Source organism: Hakea prostrata, chromosome 4 (assembly GCF_041222555.1).
Source record: "Hakea prostrata isolate BN-2017 chromosome 4, UWA_Hpros_2, whole genome shotgun sequence".
Lineage (NCBI taxonomy): Eukaryota > Viridiplantae > Streptophyta > Magnoliopsida > Proteales > Proteaceae > Hakea > Hakea prostrata.
In genome coordinates this window covers 1731655-1754638 of record NC_142603.1, presented here as the reverse complement: position 1 = coordinate 1754638, position 22984 = coordinate 1731655, and the positions used below count along the sequence as shown (strand labels likewise).

Genomic DNA, 22984 nt, shown 5'->3' with positions numbered 1-22984 from the left:
CGTGCTTCCGGAATACATATCATCATCTAAATGTACTTATAACGCATGCATAGAGAAAGCTAATTCAAATCTCCCCATCTTGTTATATGGACATTTAATTATCCATTTAATCTGAACGTTTATCTTAAAACAACAAAAAAGAACATACAAAGAAAACTTACTTGCTTCTTAACCAACGAGCTCATAGGGCAAATTCAAACGATGGCACAGAGAGAGAGAGAGATTTACGGTCCAAAGGACCCATGTTGGCCCACGAAAAAATAGCTCACATGAAGGATGAAATCTAAACAAGCTGCACGAGACATGTTAAATTTAACAGATTACTCCCAAACCCAGCGCATGTTGGGCCCTAGAATGATATCTCACATGAAAACTGAAATCTAAACAATCTATCAATATGAGATGCATGTTTGTTATACATTTTTTTTTTTTTTTCTGTTAAGAGCTTCGTACACCGATGAGATTAAACACACAGCTATGAGCTATAACAGGAGGAATGAGGAAGAGGAGAGATGTAAACCACAATTCCAATGCCCCTGGCTTCAAGGTTCATCTTGAAAACCGAATCTGCTCAGTCCTCGACTCAAGCCAGGTAGATTTGCTTCTCTGTCTAAAACTATGGTGTGTAAAGCATCAGCAGCACTAGATTTGGCAGGTACATGTTAACCACATTTCACGCTTCACCTGTACTCGGTCACAGAACGAGGTTTCCCCTTGATGGAATTTAGGTGTTGGGTGACAAATATGACACCCATCACAACTATGAGACAACCCACAAGTGTGCTGAAGAAGAGGGCACCTGGTTGCCTGGTCTGGACAAACCCATATATCCCGTAGGAGGTCACCAGAATAATGTCAGTAAGCCCATCATTTGAGAAGTCCTCGCAAATCAAAGAATGCATGGGAGGGGCAGGTAGGTTAATTGAAGTCAAGATGCTTCCTCCAGGAGAAATCAAATGGGCTTCTTGATCTCCTCCTGCAAGGATTAATTCTTGATTGTCATGCACACGCAAGGAGAACGCCTTCAGGGTGGGCACCACTACAGATTCCATCATTCCAGCTGGTGATGGAAGATTCGACCACGTGGCACCTGTCAAAAGCTGCCACCGGAAGATAGCATCATGATCGTGCAAGCCTGGAGAATATGATGTCACCTGCAAACATAATACACCATACATTGTCATTTATTATTGCACATTTTTATTTTTGAAGAAATAGAACTGGAAGCTGCACATGCTATATAAGATTGTTGCAGTAAAACGAAAAATTCAAAAATCCACAAGCCGAATACCTCCCCCCGGCTTGTCAAGAATACAACATCACCATGGCTTCCTTTCCGATGCTTATGACCATCATTTCTTTGGATGAGGATGGGAGTTGCCACCTCTAGGGAACCAACATCATGAGCATGATCAAAGCTTCTTAAAAAATCTCCATGTTGGAACATATTAAACTGGGAATGATGGCATATAGAAGCATTGAAGAGTTGTTCTCGGACTGGTACACCCGAAGTTGCAACAGCCCAGCAAGGTCTCAGCACTTCCATGGACCCACTTACCACAGTCCGCTCGGCACCATTTCCTCCAACAACCTAAAAACAATTAATAATTTTACACTCTGTCAGCCACACTCTAATCCTACCAAAATTATGAAGAAATGTTAGTTCCTATGGCCAATTTGCAGAAACAAAATTTAATGCTGTTTGCCACCTTAACTGGTATTTTTACAACAGGGTGCTTTTATTGCTGCAATTCACTAGCAAATATCACATTGATCTTCGTATTTGAAGGTTTTTCTTCCTTGGGGAATTAAGGAGGCAGATATAATCAAAGGTACCAAACATAACTCCAGGTTTGCAGCACCAATATCCAAAAGAATAAAATCCCCCAAAAGCCTCTACTATTTCATGAAACAAAAACCATAAAAATCAGAGAAAAATAATGGCTAAGCCAAACAAAAGAGAAACCTGAACATGATCTAGAACTCCATCTCCATTAATGTCAGCATGGAGGCCCCCTTCTTGAAGATGAAGCTGAAACAAAAAAGAAAAAGAAAGATCGACATGAAAAAAATACCTAAACATCCCAGTTTTGATATAACAGATACATGCATCTTCCATGAAAAACTTCCAAGTAAATATGCAGTGTATGTAATCTTGTGAGCACCAAGAGACATGTGTGAACATTATGCATTTAGTAAAGTAACAATGCACAGCAACACCATAAAACAGAACTCTAAACTGAAGCACCGAGTATACTTGATTACATAAAAAATTATTTTCATTTTCATGCTATGTATTTTCATTTTCATATCATAGCATTGTTGGCTAATTTTGGGCACGAACTAGAATGCAGAGTCTAACATCAATAGGCCACACAGAGAAGCAAAATTCTTTAAACATTGTACCGGGCAACCATTGGTCCGAAACATATCAGCCAGTCCAGAGGATTTGTGTTCCTCTGGTTGTGCAAATTCAAGTACTAGACCTACTAAATAGCATGAGAACACAAATATAGATACATAGATCTGCTTATATGACTAAATCTACCCTTTAGTCCATAGGTATATACATAGTTGTCATGATATCAAGGCACCACTTGGACATCCACGTGGATCTGTATGGGCCTAGGCGGCTGCAGCCTCATTGTGGGGTGCCTTTCACTAATCTAACTGGCACCAAACCAGGTTTTGGAAATTATTGCCAAATATTATTTAAGTAAACGAGTGCTTTTCATTTACTAAAGGTATTATTCATAAATAAGCAAATACCCCTTATACAATAAGGTTATAAAGTTACAAGCAACCCCCCCCCACGTGGGCGGGGTTCAATAAAAAAAACCTGGATTTTTGGTAGCAGGTGGAATTGTAACTCTTAATGGTAAGGTTTTCCTCAAAATTATCAACAACAACAACAATAAGCCTTATCCCAACTAAATGGGGTCGGCTACATGGATTATTGCCATCCAATCAGTTCTATTTGAGACCATGCTAGATACAAGGCCTAAGCTATGCATATCCCTTCTCACCACTTCTCTTAAGGTTATCTTAGGGCTGCCCTAGCTCTTCTAGTTCCTTCAATCTAGATTATATCACTCCTCAAAATTATAAAATCCATAAATCTTAGCAAGATATGACAATGCTAAAAGCAAAAAATGCAGCAAAATATTCATTTGTATTGAGATATAGAAAGATGATTTCATTTAAAGTATTTTCTATAGCATTCAAGTACACCAAATAAGGTTTCACTGGAACAGTTCTCATATTTAAGTAATCTTGGATTTGTATGAATGCTTTGGTGCTCTACCTGACACACAGTCACATGTTATATATAAAAATATAAAATATAAAAAAACAAACATTTGACGAATCAATTTATGAGAGAAACAGAAAAATTCTCTAAATGGAGAACATATTAGTTTCTTCTTGATAAGATCATATTTTCAAAGAATAGTGTAACCTATAACCAAATGTGAGACATGGTTTACCTGAAAATGACCAGGTCCAAGGACATATCAACCGAAATATATGTTGATAGTCCCAAACCTCCAATATCTTGCTTCTTCAGTTATGCTTTTGCCTACTTCCATGTTGAAACCTGATGACTTTATGTGGCTTAAACTGAGTTGATGATTTGATGAGACTTAGAGTTGATTTTTGATGAACTGATGAGGCTTAAATTGATTTTTTAAGATATAAATTGTGTCACTCATATATTTAAAAAATAATACTAGAACGTGCTTAACACTGCCTAGGTATCACCTAAGAGCCTAAGATCATGAATGCCTTGGATGGCCAAGTGCCTCAACACTGTTCAGAGGAGAATAGCTAGAAAATCTATTCATGAAATTACTTAAAATCTGACCAGCAGATCATAGGCGTTGTTGTGCTCCTATAACTGGTCACTCAACCTTGCTTTGGTTTCCATCTGAAACTCAAGTTAGCTTTTACTGAAAACCACCCAAAATCCCAAGTTGTTATTGCTGGTTTCTGGATCTAGATAAACCTAACTGTGATATTGAGGGGTTTCTATTTGCTATAGGTCTCTATATTCCCTAGATTTGGAAAACTATCATACTTCTCAACATTTGGAAACCTATCAATGATAATAGGTCTTGGACTCTTGGTGCAACAGTTAAGTTGTGCTGCAGCAACCTGTTGGTTGTGGTCCAAACAACCTGCTGGTTGTGGTCCAAACAACCTGCTGCACATCAGAGGGTAAGGCTACGTACATCCACCTCTCCCAAACCCTGCAGTAGTGGGAGCTCAGTGCATTCTTTGCACTTTTTTCTTATAAATTTAGTGAGCAGGCACACATGAGCTTACTTACAGTCTATGTAGCAAACCCACAGTTGATTAGCCTGGGTTGGGAGCAGAACCCCACAATCAAGGGGGAGGGTATCTTTCCAGCAAAGGGATTTAAACAAGAACCACCTTATAACCTTTTCCTTTGTAACCACTCTCTGCTAAAAGACTTCATAAACATTAAGCAGTCACTCTAGAGAAAGTACACATTTATAACCCATTATCTTCCTATAAGTCACAACTTTATATGTTATAAGTAATTCACCCGAAAAAATACATACAGTCTTCAGAATCATGCAGTCTGTAACGTTCTTACGAACAGCAAAATAATTTCTCAAGCTAGGTAAGGATTATTATATAATAATTAGACATCTCAGGACTGAAACTCACATAATCAGCTATACAAGGCATGAAGCAAATCAAGCATTGTAACCAAAGCAATTTCCATAACAATGCAATCATTTTGAGATTTACATTTACTCCAACTACTACTGCCTTAATATAATTGTGGGGCTTACTTATTACCTTACAAACGGTACGGCCAGAGGCCAGGTGAACTGCTTCTATGCCTTCCTTTTGATGAGCGACAATCACATTAGGAACCCACCAAAGTTGAGTGTGATTTGTTATGGTAGGAATGTAAGGAAACCGCTGCATTGATAAAATAAAATAGAAGAACTTCATCAAACTAAGCTATCATATGGGTGATCATTAAAACTACTGCTACCCTAGCAAAAGGAAAACAAGTGAACTTATTTTAATCAACAGTTTGGTGCTGATTTTGCTTATGCTATTGCAAGGCATTACCAAAAGTACATCCGACAATTATCCACCAAATCTTCAAAACACAGACATGAACAGCACCAGTAAAATTCTACCCATCAATGTTAAGCCAACATAACCAATGAAAATTCCAGTTCCATAAAGAAACTCATGGATTGAATTGTAATAAAAATAAATTTAAAATGTACACCCTTAGAACATGTAGCTACTATTGATTGATAAAGGATCATGCTATACTAACAAGAACTATGTTTCAAAAGCCCAACTGGATCAAATAATCAAGGATGTAGAGGTCCTAAACGTTCCATTCCACAGAGTTTGAACAGTAACTCAAGCACCTAGCCCTTCTTACTATTTTCTAATGGGCAACAATCCCACCCCCAGAATAATAAAAGACCCCCCAAAATCTTATGTACCATCTCTTTTGGTGTTTCAGCATAGCATTTGAAATCAAGTATAATTGAACATTTAAAATCATTGAGGAAGAATTTTAATGACATTGGACGTGATCCTATAGAATATCAAGAAGCAAAAATGTCAAGTAGCAAGTTAAAAAACTAATTTCCAAAAAGGCAAAAAGTGAAGGTTGGCAGCGTAATACCAAAACTGGATGTACCAATGTTTCCGAAAATCAAATCATATCAAATGATGATGAAACCCGAGGTCTAGGGTTAGGGACTTAGGGTTTCAAGGTAATCCCCCAAAACTAGGGTTAGCCCAGGAAGGTCCAGGAAGAGAATTTGACCAATCCACAGGGTCTATGAAGGGTTTTAGGGTTCAGATAAGGGCTGAAGTAGTGGTTTCAGGTTTGAGTTCAACTGCACTACGGTTTGCAAAGATTCTGCAGAACTTGATTTAGGGAAGATGAGTTGCAGAATTTTCAGAACTCATGAAATTAGGGCTGAAGGGGCAGAACCTGTTAGGGAGGCCTTCTAGGGTCTAGGGCAACACTAGGGGTGGTAACAGAGGGGTTAAAGGGGCGGGGGATGAAGGGAAAATAGGGGACGGGGACTGGCAGTGACGCAGAAAGGGGGAGGGTAGGGGAAGGTCACGAAGGTTGGGGAAGGAGATACGGAAGGGCTGTGACTGTAGGGGAAGGGGTAGGGGTCTTCTCACTCAATGTGGTTGAAGGTACTTGCAGGAATTTGCAGACGGAAGCTTGAAATAGACAATGGGGGTCTTGAACTTGAAGTATGAAAGCACCCAATCCAGCCGCAGGGTGCCCAAAAGCCAAATCTCAAATAAACTTTATTTAATCATCAAAAACTGATTCTTATGTTAATGGATTAGGCTATTTATAGCCTCTAAAACTAAAATTAGACTCAAATAAGGAACCCCTACTTATTTGGGATCCAACACTTACTAGAATAGGACTTGACTTAAATGGAACTACTACTAAAATAAGGTTACTAAATTATGAAACCCTATCCAAAACAACTCCTACTAAAAATTGAATACCAAAATTAACTCAACAACTAGGACTCCAAAATTGGAAATAAAAACAGAATTAAATTTCTTGAATAAAATCGGACTTGGTCAATCAATTATGGCTCGATCCAGGAGTAGGAAAATCACCATTCTACCCCTGGACAGATTCGGCTCCCCCTGGATTGTCTCTTGCTCTCAGATGGGCTTGGGCCTTCCGCCTTCGTCAGGGGCTGTCTAGGGCATGTTACATCAAATGGAATTTAAACAAGTGATACTATATATTGCAAGAATTCTATGATTATAAATTTATAACTATAGAAGAATTTTGATATTGATTATTTTTGTTGGAAACAGAAAATTTATTGAGGTATTTTAAAACTTCGTACAAATAAATGGTTTGCTAAAACTGTAAAATCAATATATATGGCAATCTCCCGATGCTAAATACAAGATGTAGAATTGAGTCCAAAGCAGCCACTCCAAACCCATAAAATATTTTAGAACAAAAGCCTGGTCATTAAAAGAAGCAGATATCTGCACAGATCCTAATTAGATTTCAGTCCATATCACCAAAGATTCTCCAAATGCTTTCGTTAAATAAAGCACAGCAAAACATAAATGGAAATATTGTTTACAAAGTTCAATACCTTCTTTGTGCACATGAAATCAAGGATCACATAGCTTCATGACAGGAAAAACAACAGTCCAAGTAGAGTGCTATCTTTCAATCAGTAGCAGTCAATAACAAAGGTAAATCATTTGTTGCAGAAAGAGAAAAGATGTAGTATCAGCGGCACTTAGGAATTTGCTCTACGGAACAGGTGGTGGATCTAAACTCAAATTAAGTAACACATGCAAAGACTTTAACTCAACTTTTTCCTTTTTAATAGATTTAGTTGAGAAGAAAGTAGAAATGCTAATGTTTGCTCTGTCAAACATATCGAACGTCAAAAGAAAACTGGGCAAACAGAGAATGGCAAATTTTGAAATAAACAACAAAGACCACACCAGGACATCCTATTATAATGATAAAGATGCATGTACACTTCATGGAAGAATAAAAGCAAATTATAGAAATGTCTTGGAACATTCAACTTAAATTATTAACCACTGCATAGAGTCATAACTCATAAGTATTAATATCTAAATCACTTACAAACAAATGTCAATCATTTGACATCCAAATGAGTTCCAAAACAACTTATAGCAGTATATGTCAATTGAAAAATCACCTTCTTCGATTTTGCCGAGCCAGCATATTTTGCAGCCTTCCCAATCAGATTTGCAATTTTTTTGGTCGAGTCCTTCCCCGGAGGATGGTTTTCCTCAGGCTTATGGAAAGGGTAACTCATACCTTTACCAGGTGTTTTTTTCAGAGACTTCCTTTTGTGCCTTCTAAAATGCGCCAGCTTAAAGACAGTATCTTCCCTCCTATCCTGATGACAGGTATTTTAAGCATAGATTTATAGCACCCTCTCATCAAATCCAACATGTGGAAACAAAGGTGAACAAATTATTTTAGCATACCCAGCGATGTGGCATGACTCCAAGAACTGATTCTCTAAATTCTCTGCATTCAAACTGTGGTACAACATGTTTTAGTGTCATCCGACAAAAATAATTGAGATTATTTATCCACAAATGTGCCCATAAGAGAAAACTTTCAACAGATTCAATAGACAAACATGTAAGTAATGATGGAGAAAATGTGAAGAATAGCCATGATTTCTTAAATGGAACTGGAAGAAGGAAAAAAAAATGTCATTTAAGAAACCAGGAACAGGTAATAGTTTGACCATTGTTTTCTCATTGATCAAAAGTAAACCATATTAGCTCAGTATGCCAAATGATATTAGAAATTGTTAGTATGTCAATATCCATAAACTGAACTTTGGTTACCAAAAATGAAAATCTAATTAAAAAAATTTTGAAACAGATAATTATACTGAGAAGATTCCACTAAACCATCATTTTGTTAAAATTATTCATTAGACCACAAAAAGCAATATATAATAGAATAACAAATGAATTCCGGTTTAGCCTGTGAAAGCCAAAAAGTGAATTGATAAAGGTAATCAATGCATTTAGGATTCAAAAAGCAGGTAACGCATCTTGGAAGACCTTACATCTGGTTCCAATGGCCAAATAATGGTTGAGTTCCAACCTGCACCTATTTGCTTTATTGCTTAATCTGAATTCCCAACTAATCAAATAACTAATGAAGGTTTTTCCTTCTATTCCCCTCCCCCTCAGTTCGAGTCTTTCTGCTAATGAGCTTAAGGAGTAGGACTTGTGCCAATTGGAAGATGTGAAAGTCAATAGAGGAAGAAGATAAAAGGCGAAAGCATGTGTAAATTCAAGATTCAATCAGTCACTTCTGAAGTTGTCGCCGATCCGATGGCAGAGAATCTTGAAAAACTCTCGTGTGATGAGATCCATTCCTCTCCTCGCCGGAGATTCTCCGCTCTTTTATTTACTTTCCATTTTCATTTCTCATCCCTCTTTCTGTGAGATATCATTCAGAGGTAGCTTCTGTCTTCCATAGGTATATCTCTTCCTCTTTCTCTAAGTGAGAGGTAAGGTTGGTGATCAAGATCTTGTTTTCCATTTGTTTCATAAGGGTACTCGATTCAGGTAAATGTGTCCGCCTTAGGATAGTCAGACATTAGGTAGCCTATAGGCAGGTTCAGTTTACTTTGGGAATTGTAGGTTGTGTCATGAAAGACTTACCAAATCCAGGTTTCAGCTAGCGGCTACCCGTTCTAGTCTGACCAGATTAGTTAGGCAATCAAGCCAGCCAGCCCACACTCGGGAAGAGAGGGGAGATCATCCTATGGAGTGGAAGTATTATCGCAGGACGCAGGGTACTTGAAAGTTTTTCAATACCAAACAGTCCTGGAAGCAGAAGCTATGGCTATTCTCAGTACTATCAACCTAGCCAATAATTTAGAAGCTTCGGATTGCATCATAGAATCAGATTCTAACAAAACTATAAATGCTGTCAACTTCCCTGCTCTTCTTGGGTTATCGACAACATCATAGCTGAAGTGTGAGATGTGATCCTCCCTCAAAAGAAGACAACAGATGCTCTCAACGGCTAGGCACCACTCTATTCTGAGTTATTCCAGCTTCTTCATGAGCTCGTCCCGCGGTGAACGAACAAAACCAAAAAGAGAAGATGGCCGTCTCAGCAGAAGGAGAAGGACCTGCAAGGGCAGAGACTACTGACCCTCTTCTTGTTCCTAGCCGCCAAGCAAGGAGGAGTTGCACATGTTAGCGCAACGGATTCGCGCTAGCTCTAGAGTTCCTTATTTGCTTGTAGATCAGCTCGACCAACAATTGATCCTATTTTTCGGACAGAAGAAGCTGGGCTAGCTCAATAGGAGTGCGTAGGAAGGAAAGCATGGGTCCCGTGGTTGCTCTCTTGAGTGGAATTCCTTCGGTTCTGAAGAGTATCTTCGTATTACCAGGCAGACTATGAAACTCAGAAACCACCTATTTGTTATTTCTCATTAGGAGTAGGTGGAGTTGAAGGATAAGACATGCAACGGATATCAACATCTGTACCGCCTGGCAGATATCTCGAAAGGCTAGCTAGCTCGACTTCCTGTCCAATCTGCCTTTGAAGCCTAGTTCCCATTTCCTTCGTGTAAGTGAAATCAGTTTTAGTTGGATGAATAATCTAGTTCTTACTACGGTTAAGCAATGCTCTTCGCTGCGGGAAGAACTTAAGAATCACTTTCCTTTGCTGGTGCTTTAGGTTGACTGTATAGCCTTCGTCAGCCTTCAGTTCTTGCTCCAACCTGCAATTATTTGCTTAATCTGAATTCCCAAATAATCAAATAACTAATGAAGGTTTTTCTTTCTATTCCCCTCCCCCCACCCCCTGGGCTTTTTGTAGTTTTACTCAGTTAAACCATGATTCCTGGTTCATAATAATTAATTAGTGTTAAGAACCCACGAATTGAATGCAAAACAAATATTATTTAATTGATAGAATAACAAAGAACAATGATAAACTGGTTATAATGGCGCCAGTCACCCCCACAGCACACTACAGCCCACAGCCTACGGCTGCCCAAACACTCACATAAAATGATCCCTCCCTACTACTCACATCTTAACCCTATTTATGACCCCTAATCAACCCTAATCTCCGCTCTCTCTCCTCAATGTAGCATAATATTGCGATCCCAGGGCCCTATTAGCATCTGATTTATTGGTATAGCTTTTTGATAGGCATGTTGATGCAGGTACTCAAGAAATCAAGGGTCCAACATGTGGTCCCATTTAAGTGATCCTACTCCTTGCCTCTTTTTTTTCTTTTTTTGGTTGGTTGAGGTCCATTTCTCTCCTCACATAGGGAGGTTGTATCTTGTAATGTAAGTCAGCTAGTGGACTTTTCCTTGTGTGATTTGGTTGTTACTTGTTCATTCGCCTACACATGAATTTCTATGCAAGGAAATGAAGCTGCAGCTCTGCAACTCATCTCTCCAAGGAGATTTGTCCTGTCTTTGATCAAGACTTAAGGACTCCATCTATCCGGTTAGCACCTCTAAGCTTGGGTGGTTTGTTGGCTACTCTCCTCTGCACTAATGTTGGGGAGATCGAAAATCACGTCACTGCCATTAACAAGTCTAAACCTGAAAATCTGCAACTTGAATTTAACCTCTGCCCCTGTTTTCTACAAGATCACATGCCAAGTCTTTTTCCAGATTAAGCAAAACAGCCACCCAATAGACCTTAAATTTTCACCATATCTTCATTGAGTCTAAAACAGAACTTGATTCAAACAGACCTTATTTCTTTGTTCCAGTTGGAAATATATCAAACACCCCTATTCTACTCCAAACTCCATTAATACACCCTATTAGACCTTCCACCAGCCTCCATTGATTCTGATCCTCACAAATATACAGTCTCAGATTTCAGTTTCAGATTAAAATACTACTGACACCAATAACCTAATTACCCATCCTAACCCCTAGCTTCAGTATATAAAATACCCTCATTCCTATCGCTATGGGGAGCACTCCAGATATAATCACCTGATTCAGTTGCAACTCTCAGCACATCATCTTCCCTAACTTAACTACACCTGACCTAAGTTCTAACCCATGCAACCACCTGATTTCTGTTACTACAATCCCCTCCAATGCAAACCTATTCTTTGACTGAAAGAACTCGTAATTTGCCATAGCTTTGATTATTCATATACAGTACTACACTTCATGGTCCTTGAACCAGTAACCAGAAGAGAAGATGGAAGCCTGGGACACCTCTACAGGATTATATATGGTGGTTTCAAACCAACGACACTTAAAATATGCATAATTAATTACACAAAGGTCAGGGTATATCTACTAGGTCTGATACTTGCCATTCGATGTAACTCTCACTGCAGATATAAAACAGTAAGTGATCTAATACATTCTCATTTTTATTCAAAGCAACCTACAACTGCGAAGAAATTAGCATAGCTTGGGTTCTGTTTGTTTAAGAAAAAATCACTTCAACAAATTTGACATGTAACATGTTAGATAGTGTTTCAATATTCTTCTCTTTTTTTTAATGGACAAAAGCATTGAAAAGCTATTCAATATTAAATTCTACTACTTGGTAGATTTAAATTTCAGAAATTAGATTTCATACAACTGAATGTCATAACTGTGGGAACTGTTTGTGGTATTATCGCACAAGAAGACACATACTACAGGAGGAATTGTGGACCCAGTTGAAGACAAAGTTAGCAAAGATATATTGAGGATTGTCTTCAAGTTCAAGCCAACTGTTACCTTGCATAGGGAGTACTTCCAATTCTGGGGTCTCCTTAAACTGTTTCTTCTATTTATTTTTATTTCCCTCATCTATTTCAATTGCCTAATCTTCTCATTTTTCTAAGTCGAAACTTGTTCTCCCAACCTTTAGCTGTTTGGATCCATGTAGCCGGCCCCATTAAGTTTGGATAAGGCAGAGTTTGTTGTATTAAGTTGCAGGCATGTGGTCGACCTCAGGTTGTTATTTCAATCTATTATAGTGAACGGGCTACTCTCTAAAACCTGTGTTGGGATTATGAAGTTTTTATCATCAATCGCATATGTATTATATGAAAAGAGAAAAAGATTCTCAGAACCGTTAGATGGAAAAGAATTTATCAAAAAAGATAGTTATGTAGCCATGCGGGGTGATTCTGTTATTTGATTCTGTTTTCCCATTTTACTGATCCCATTATAATTGATCTCCCACTGGTTCCTCCACCATTCAAAGTCAGTTCTGCATTAGAAACTCAATCAGAATGGAATGCATGAGACAAACTCTTACACAAATATGAATTTACATTCTGAAATTTGTGCCCACGGGATGCACATGGAACCAACCAGGAGTTGGAAGAGAAAAGACTCTTGAAAGCATACCTCTCCAGGATGACGACTGTTTAAAGCATGAACATCAAGCTTGTAGTTATACTGTGGGATCAACTGCGACGCATCTGTCGGCTCGGTCTGAATATTCTGGAAGATCATTGACAAAATAAATATTTAGAAAAACATTTACACATCTTAAGGGGTATCATAGCACCACTTCATGGATGACCAAAAACATGAACAGAACTATCCATTGAATTATCAAATTCAAGAATCCCCCAAGTTACCACTTATGAATAATTACTGAAGAAGAATTCTTGTATTATTCAAATCTCAAGATTATTGATCCAATACTCTGAAAAAGAAGACGACTACAAAGAAACATTAATTACAATTTTTTACATCATCATAGTTATCAGAACATCCAGGTGGCACGAGGCTTTGGAAGAGGGCCACAGACAAGGCATCCAGGCACACTTGACAATTAAGATTGATAAACACACTCCTGACGACCAGCAGAAAGAAACTTAATCCATGAGAAAGATTGCATAGATCTTTACCAATATCCACCAAACCCTAACAATCCCATGATTGTTCACCTGTTTTAATACAAATATTGATAAAACCATCTCCACTTACGGGCAACAAATGTCTCCAGTAGAGGCAACCGTAAGCTTTGCGATGAAGGGTACACAGATAATCAGAAGAAGTTGAAAATATCAGAATGCAAGAGAAGAACCGTTTCCATCACCAGTGATCCAATCAGTTGACATGAATATAAATGGTAAGAAACCAAGCTCTGCTGGGAAATCACTTTGGCAATTTATATAGAAGATGCGACTTTATGAAGCCCTGTTTAACAACAATTCAGCCCCACTAAAAGCTCTCATGCAGTAAAAAAATTATAAATACCCCAAACCAAAGGTAAAAAGAAAAATTCAACTCTTATGTGATCCTCTTCCCCAAAAATCTTGAATGCTCCTAGTATTGGTGATCCTATACTCTAAAGAACCTTCAAATCCACCAGTGTCAACTGAGAAATCCCCAATCCTGAATGAGAACTCATTAAGTATAACTTTAAGAGGTGTCACCAAGAGAGCATTACAAACCTCCGGTATGTCTAATACATTCAAAAATGCCTGTTTTGTTATAAATAACCCCCTAAGTTTCTCTAAATCCAATAACCATTGTCCACCACTATTGAGCTCTACAAATTGCCACCTTGGACATTTCTCTCCTTAAAGATCCATACAGGCAGCTAAAATAGCTGGCAACTGGAATTTTCAGTTTGTTAGTAACTTAGTATAAGAATTTCCTTTGGGTTGAATCGTTTAAAGACGGGAATGAGTTAATCACCCAACCCCCCCCCCTTTCAAAAAGACAGAGAGAGAGAGAGAGAGAGAGAGCGAGTGAGAGAGGAAAAAAAAATAAATAACCCAATTAAGGATCCAAGGAGTACTCAAAAAGTCAAAAGTTTAGAATATAGCTGCACAGCATGCATAATTGCATATAAAACCAGAAATGTTTTTGTTTTCAAACACCTAGCTTCACCGTCCCCACAACTCTAGTTAAGAACTTCATAAGCTGTCACATAACCAAGAAATTTTATGCCAGAGGCCATCATCACCTGTTTGCAATAATTACAGTCCCCTCTTCCACTAGAAATCAGTAGTATATAAAAGCAACAGAAAATTCAAGGGGAAAACTATAATAAGCAGAAGGAAATAATAACAGAAAAAATTCAAACAATTTTTTAAGTGTAAATATGTAATGCATTATTCTACAGAAAACAGAACAAAGGTTTGGATGTCATATGGTGCAGTCTCTCAGAGACAAAGCAATAAGTGGAACAGAGTTGTCACTTAGAAATAGAGTCAGAAAATTCAGAAAGAAATATTTAAAAACATAAAAATTGATCGATTAGGACAATACTTACCTCATTCTTCCTACTCCATCGGAGTGTGCCAGTGCGACCAGCAAACGCATAAAACGCAAAATGACGAAGATCCACTGTCCCAGAGTTCTCTGGGGTCTGTGAAGGTTAGAATATTAAAAACTGTTAAATTGAAGAAGATGAATATTTAATAATGTTGGAAACACAAAAAGTAACATTGCAAGCAAATTTCACCTTCTGTAGAAGATGTCTCAGCGCTTTTGCAGGGTAAGAATATAACAGGGGCAGAAACACCAGATCCACTTACACCTTTAATATCAACTTTACTTTTGAAGGCAGAGCATGGGAATAAATAAAATTCATGGTTTAGCAGTAAAAGATGGAGAATTACAGGCTGCTCAAACAATGGAAAAGTCAAGTCGACTCTGGCATACTAAGTGATTTCTCACTGAACCAATTCTGAAACCTGGCTTTTGGGAGGATACTTGGTAGGCCCACTGATGCAGAGTAAAAAAGAATTGGAAGAGGCTATCCATGGCACTTAATCCTCCCACATGGTGTTTTCCCCTGGATCTGGTTCCTATCCCTGTGGTGTATTCCTAGATTGGTAGGAGACCGGCTAGATGCCAATATCCAGGAGATGGGATGAACTAGTAAAACCACCAAATAAGCATTCTTAAGTCAAACAAGAGCTAGGGTTGGTAAGATCTGGATTTCGATGGTAGGGTCATGCCAATTGAATGACGAGGGATCTATCAGTGAAGGTTTGGGGTTTCTGTCACCACCAAATAAGCATTTTTAAGTCAAACAAGAGCTAGGGTTGGTAAGATCTGGGTTTCAATGGTAGGGTCATGCCAATTGAATGACGAGGAATCTATCAGTGAAGGTTTGGGGTTTCTGTCACCACCAAATAAGCATTGTTAAGTCAAACAAGGGCTAGGATTGTTAAGACCTGGGTTTCAGTGGTAGGGTCATGCCAATTGAATGACGAGGGATCTATTAGTGAAGGTTTGGGTTTCTGTCAACAAAAGAATAATGCTTAGTTTATTGTTTCAGCAACATAGGGATAGGTTTTGGGGTTTCGAAAAGTGAAACATATGGAATTTTAGACCTTGCAGTTGAAATTTAGAGATGGGCCTTGGATCGAGATTCTATGGGAGAGAGTGAATGATCTAAATGATGGTTTGTTTCTGATAGTTGGGTTTGTTTAATTCACGATTTGTAGATGATTTCAAAAGATGAAGGAAAAGCAGGGGTTTATGGTTTAGAGGATTAGAAGAAGAAGTGGTCCAACTTAATATGGTTAAAGATCTTTTTTATTAGATAACCTGAATGGTTGAAGATGTTCTTGGGAGGAAGAAAACAACTCAGGTGTGCAAGGTCAATCTATATGACTGTCTCATTAGCACTAAAAGGTATATTTAAAAGGGGGGGGGGGGGGGGGGAGTTAAATCTTTAATAAGATCACTTCTAATTGAGGAAAGGGGAAGGGGGGATTACATACATATAGACCCTTTAAATTCCTAATATGACTTGTGAGGGGATTTTTAATCACCCTAACAGACTCAAACTAAAGCTTAAATTACCAACTAAGATTCACTGTCTAATCCTAATTAATATTACAACTCCAAAATAAGACCTAAATAAAGAATAAATAAAAAGCAAATATTCCTAGATACTAATCCTATGTACTAACATTACCCCATTTTATGGACTTATAAATTAGGCAATTGCATCAATAAACCCAAAAATGAGGCCCAAGATCTCAACATTGTCCACATATGGTCTTTTGAGGCCCAATTAGACAATCTTAACTGCATCACATGACTTCTATATTTACTTGGGCTTTCTAAACCTAATTCTTAGGTGACCAGATACACCACATGACAACAACAAAGCCATTTCCAACCTATATGGGGTTCGTTACATGGATCCTTGCCCTCCACTCAGCTCCATTTGAAGTCCTACAAGATATAAGGCCTACGCTGTGCATGTCTTTCTTAACTACATCCCCTAGCATTATTTTGGGCCTGCCTTGGCTCTCTTAGCTCTTTCAATCTGAATTAAGTCACTCTTCCAAACTGGCGCATCTAAAGGCCTCTGTTGGACATGGCCATGCTACCTCCAACAACTTTCTCGTTGCTTATCATGTATCACAGATTCACAGATACCACCAACTCAGCTCTAGTATGATCATTCCTTACTCAGTCACTCCTCAAGTTTTAACACACAATCACACATAAATCTCAACATCCTCATCCCTGCTACACTTAGTGAACCAAAAAGACACTTCAAACCGCCCAACATCCTGAGCCATGCATCGTAGCTAATCAAATCACAATTTTCCTTTCAAGATTGAAAGGAATACACCAACCAAGGACACAACATTCTAGGCTCGCCTCTCCCCCTTCAAATAACTTATTCAGGGAATCAGTTGTGCAGTAAAATCAGCACAGAAACACAAGCACAGGGAATCAATCTTTTTCTTCTTTCTTTTTCTTTTTTTTTTTTTTTTTTTTTTTTTTTTCTTTTGGGGGGGGGGGGAGAAGGATAGAATAGATCGAGCCTTTCACTCGCTCCTAGGTCTTTCCCCATTACTCTCTCAATGAGCAAGTGGTTTTTTTCTGGAAACTGAATCACTCAGCCAAGCATAAGTTTCTTTCTCAAAATCGTAAGCTGGTGTCCTCCACTTCTTTTTGTTCATAAAAGCAATTAGGGAAAAAGAAAGAGAGACTAAAATTAGTTTAAATAACACCCACTTACTATAAATAAATAAATGAATAAAAAAGGAACTAGATAAAAAATAAATAAATAAAACCCATAACTAGAGCCGAAAATAAAACTAAATAATGCACTAAGGTCTTCTTCCATTAAACTTCGTCAATGGGCCCACACCACTGTTTACGTAGAAGTACCAAGTGAACAGTAACCACATTGACAGCATTTTCTTCCTTTTCTTTTCATGCTAAGATCTCATCAAGGTGGGATGGGTTATTGCAGGAAGGCTTGACATCACTGCTGATAGACATCCAGCAATGACTACCCAGATGATTTCAGTCAAAAAAAAAAAGGAGAGGGCGGGAAGGAGGAAGAAGAGAGAAAGAGAAGCAGAGAGATTGAACTAGAGGGAGACGGAAATATTCCAGTTTTATGGTTTCCTAATTGGTGGAGGGCCAACTGGAGAAGAGGAGCAATAGTTGCAGGAGAGGAGAAATCAAGTAATAAAAAACTCATCTTCAGCAAAACTTTATTCTACTTTTCAATTCAATTTTAAGTTTCCAACAGTGGGTATAGAAAATTATATGAGGAAAAAAAAATCTCCTTATAGGACTCTAAAACTGAAAAATAAGTTACAACTCATTTCCTATTCAAAATATCACCCACTTGATAAAACTCAAATTCATGATTCTAAGACCACCATCAATAGCATACGCACGACAAAGAAAACCATGTATGTCATGGACAAAGACTTGCTTGATGACCTATCAAGATAAGGTTTCTTGAGAGCCACCCATTTCACCCATGTGAAGGACTGTACAGAAGACCAACGACCAGTGGACGGGTAAACAACAACGCCCCACCTAACTGTACAATTCACCATTCTGGCTTTTACTCTCAGAATATCAGCGATGATGACACACGCTCACTTATTTAAGTTAGAATTTTCAACAAAATTAAGGCATTTTATTTCTCCAAGTGGGACATATTAGCTGGTAATATAATAGGGACACAGACATAATGTCAATATTCAACAAAACTTGGGCGTCCAAACAAGATTTCTCCAAACTGATTTGTGGAAATATTACTATTCAAACAAGAGCATCATACAATTATAATACAATTTTCACTTATACTTCAAGAAAAAGAAACATATCACAGCAACAAATAGCTAGTACTGCCCCCAAAGTAATCAATATCCATGTCCTACAAACGACTTGCAATGGAAAACGAAACGGAATCACAAACTTCAAATACCTCTTTTTCATTAGCGCTTCTTCTGTGTTGCTCAGCATTCCGCTCTGCCATCCCAATTTCTTCAAAAGGATCCATGTATACCTAGAAGATTTGGAAAGTTTATATTTGTAAGTTCCTGGAGACAAGCGAGTTCTGAGTGAAATATAAGTTGACGAGGTCTAAAATTACAATTAGAGGAGTCATTCAACTGAAGCAGAATTCACAGATACACTGTATCACTGCGACAACTACAGAATTTTACTGCTGAAGAGATAAAGTGTTCCATATCACCAAGCTTGAACTTAAGGAACAGTTGGATAAGTCAAAATTTTCAGGAAAACATTCAGTTACTCTTAACATATTGTAAATTACACTTCTAACAAAGAACATGGATATGCTCATCAGGGCTGCAATCTTGCAAGACAATTATGATACATACATGTGGCTGCACTTCCATCCTGCCTCCAACAATAACTAACCCTGCATCTCCATGCTTCAAGGTATAGTTGCTTATGGAAATTGAAATTTCTCTATGATGAGCCCCATGCGGAAAATCCTCCTGTCAGAGAGAGAGAGAGAGAGGAAAAAAAAAAGTAGAAACTACATAAGAAGAAGCAGTTCTAATAAACTTAAAGAGTGACTACAGCCATGCAGCACTTTCGATAAGATACAGAGCTAAGCTTTTTTTATTTAAACAAAGGAAGAATAAAACTTTTAACTGAACCTGCAAATTATTCTCCCATAGCTTCTTGAGGTTATGATCGAAACACATCACCGACCAACCTGAAGTAACAACAACCAGGACCTGTTTCTGTGGCTCTCCAGTTTTATAAGTACGATCAATAACACCAGTGGCCATAGCAACTGCACGCCTCCCTGACGAAACGCGAATCTTGTCAGGCAATAAAGAAATCTCTGCTCGTATCCGTGCTTCTTTGAATCCTTCATCCACATGCCTACCATGTGGTTCCAAAACCTAAAGACACATTAATTGTTCATACTTTTTTCACAGATAAAATAACAAGCAAAGTAGGCATGCAGTTCAATGAAGAGGAGCACATAAGCAACATGAATCTTTTATACTACTTGGTGTTTTTTTTTTTTTTTTTTAATGTGTGCATGTCAGGAATTGTTGTATTTTACAAATTGTAAAATAAAACTATCTTTTCTAGTCACCTGCAAGTTTAAAGCCAGGGCCTCCCCAATGTTGCTTTTAGTAAAGCAAAATAATGGGAGCTCCTTAAGAAAAGGAATACGATCACAAATCTGTTGTCAAGTAATTGCACCTCCCCACTTGATATATATAGTCAAGAATATCTAACAAGCAAGCAGGAAATTGCTGTATTTTACAAATTCTAAAATACCACGTTCTTTCTCTAGCCACCCCCAAATTTCAAACCCATGGCCTCCCGTAAAGCAAAATAATTGGGAGTTCTTTAGTCCCACTGATAGGTGAGGAAAGCCCAGAAGAAGCCAGAGTTGCCGGGAGAAGAAATTGCACAAGAGAAGAGAGAGGGGCGGGGTGAACAAAAAGATAAAATTAAAAAAAAAAAAAACCATTGTCTAGCACTGAACACCATCATTACTGATAAATAATGACTTAAATTCTATAAGCCAAACGTGACTAATATGTTGGTTACAGGGGTATATTAAGAGTCAACATTCCTATTCCAATCATTAAATTGAGATTGACATCAACTCCACTCTGGACTCTAAAATTAAAATGAATTCTAACTCTAACTTGTTGTTATGACTCTATCAATATTAAGAAAAGGAAAATTATATTATTTTCCTAATTAAAGAGGATTCCTAAATATCCTGCTGAACATAAAATCTAAAAACCAAGGATCTGATCCATCTTCGCATGTATTAGAATACGAGGTTAAGGACACAAAGGTAAAGAAATCCCGACAGGGGATTAACACATTTGGTTTTTTATTTCGTTTCTTGTGAGGATTCTTGTTAGTCCTTTGCATTTATTCTATAGATATATGGTTCACAGGAGGTCTTCACAATTAATGTGTCGCCTCCAATTCCATTGCTCAATTATCTTCTTTTTCTATTCTCCTTTCCATTTCCTTCTTAGTTCAGTCTCTAATTAACGACATGGATGCCCGGATTAGTTTGGTGGTCCAAGGCTGTGCACTTTGCACCTGCATCAACTCTATCATTGTTGAGAAAAATTCCCACAAGTTTTAGAAAATGAGGGAACAGCACCACCCAAACAGCATGAACAAATATTGGCTTTGATGGGGCAATAGTCTAGCAGACACCAAAACCTCTTGATTGTCATTGGCAAAATATCTCTCTTTGATCAGAATCTGATTGTAAGCTTGCATCTAAAATATTTTGAACTTTATACAAATTCTTATTGTAACCAACTAATTCTTATTCTGTTCGCATGAGAAATAGAGGCCAACCCCTCAACAGTTAGCTTAAACCTCGCTCCCATGATCAATTCTGATTGGCGCAATCATGAAATGCAATACAGAAATGGGTCCTGCTACTATATTTGGGGAGCTCACAATATAATTTAGTAAAAAATACCTGGATTTTGGCATCATGGGTTGCCACGAGGATTTCACTCCTTCCGTCGCCATTAAGGTCGGCAACAACTGGAACTGGTAGCCGCTCAGCTTCATATTTGATAGGGTAATCGTCGGAAAGATGAACCCAAGCTTCCTTGAACGAGAAGTCGCCTTCATGCTGAAACAAAAGCGCAAATCCCCATAAGTCGTGTGATGTTAAACTCAACTCCCATTAATAACATTCGCTCGGGTTATGATCTCGATTAACATCATCCGAATAATTGAAAATATTGATTATAAACAGGAAGGGATTAACTGAGATAAAACGCTGTTCACATTTTGATACATAAAATTAAACGGAACAAATTGAATTCCGAAGCTATGATGGTCGAGTAGTTGTTTAGGGTTGTGGAACTTAACAAGCTTCAATACGATTAACAGAAAATGCAGAAGTTACCAAACACCTGAAGAGAGAAGAATATGGCGAAGGCGGCAAGTAACAGAATGGCTAAATCTCGTTTCCTCATCTTTCGCTAGCCTCTGTCTCTGCAGATCCTGATCGACAGGAAATGCTTTCTTTCGCATACACAGGGGTTCAGGCCCTTCGGGAAATACAATATTTAAATTCAACAACTTCAACCCTTGCGAAATATGGATTGCAAACTTGCAATCAGAAACAAGACCTTACTGAAGAACGGAAGAATTGCCAAGTTCTAGACTTCTCTACGCGTCATGTGTTTTTCGCTCGTACTCGGGTTTTCCGACATTTTGTATGCCATTTTATATATCAAAACTTTCTTTTTTTAGTATATATATATATCAAAACATTTTTTCTGAATTAAAACCGTAACCACCAACCAAACTGCTTTGGGCACATGAGCTGGAGATTTTCAAATATATTGATATTTCAAATCTATGAAATCATAATTTAAAAAATTAAATGTGTGTATTCATCCTAAAAACTATTTAATCCACATGATTTTATGTGGATGTACAAATGTATAGTTTTTTTTGAAATCTCTGAATTTCATCCCTTACCCATAAATTTACATATTCACGTTTTTAGTACAAAAAGGTGAATCTCTATATTTCATGAATTTATAGATTTTTACAACCAAACGGGTATAATTCTCACTTTCATGAATCTAGAGATTTGATGGATTCATGTAACCAAACAAGGCCTTACTGCTTTATAAATATAAAATTTTAAATTTAGAGGTCGATTAACCAAATGACCCTTAAAGAATATGAAATTATAATGCTAATACATACTCTCTTTTTTTCTTTTCTTTTCTTTTTTTTTTTTTTTTTTTTTTTTTCTTCTTTACCCTGCATCTCAAACAAATAAGTTTTGAGCTTGAGTTGAGACTTGGGATGGGGTTTTTATTTGCAGCAGCGACTGCTGCTGGCTGCCAGGGGCCAAGACCATGCCAATGGTGGCCACCTGTACAAATTTGTCTCCAACAGTTATAAATCAAAATGCCATGATATATGCGTAAATACAAAATATTTAAGTTACACTCAAGTTTGATATTATAAATTTGCGTTTTTAAACCGTGATTCTATTTGTTAAAAGGAACAAGTATTCCAACATTACTGACCCAATCCTCTCTCTCCTCCCCCCCCCCTTCTGAAAGTCTCTCTCCTCTTTTTGTAAGTTGGATTCTCCCTAAGGAGTCGTTCCGACTCTATAAATAAATCTTCTTCTTTGTTCGGCTTCATTGAATTTCAGA

General features: G+C 37.8%; 1 protein-coding gene across 1 annotated transcript; it reads right to left on the bottom strand.

The window, feature by feature from the left end:
• Positions 1-205: 205 nt before the first annotated feature.
• Positions 206-22017, bottom strand: LOC149016979 (FG-GAP repeat-containing protein). Its single transcript, XM_089151282.1, has 13 exons — positions 21716-22017; positions 21271-21429; positions 19448-19699; positions 19163-19282; positions 18745-18825; positions 14812-14907; positions 12927-13022; positions 8041-8094; positions 7746-7949; positions 4828-4953; positions 1967-2032; positions 1292-1591; positions 206-1154 (listed from the first exon to the last, which is right to left on the bottom strand). The coding sequence occupies exons 1-13, from the start codon at positions 21776-21778 to the stop codon at positions 681-683; spliced, it is 2091 nt and encodes a 696-aa protein (XP_089007408.1). The 5' UTR covers positions 21779-22017; the 3' UTR covers positions 206-680.
• Between the last annotated feature and the right edge of the window lie 967 nt (positions 22018-22984).

Coding starts and splice junctions, on each gene's coding strand:
- LOC149016979 (XM_089151282.1), bottom strand. CDS start 21,778: ATGAGGAAACGAGATTTAGCCATTCTGTTACTTGCCGCCTTCGCCATA. Junction 8,095..12,926: donor ACAGTCGTCATCCTGGAGAG/GTATGCTTTCAA, acceptor GTTGTACCACAG/TTTGAATGCAGAGAATTTAG. Junction 4,954..7,745: donor GCTCGGCAAAATCGAAGAAG/GTGATTTTTCAA, acceptor TTATCAATGCAG/CGGTTTCCTTACATTCCTAC.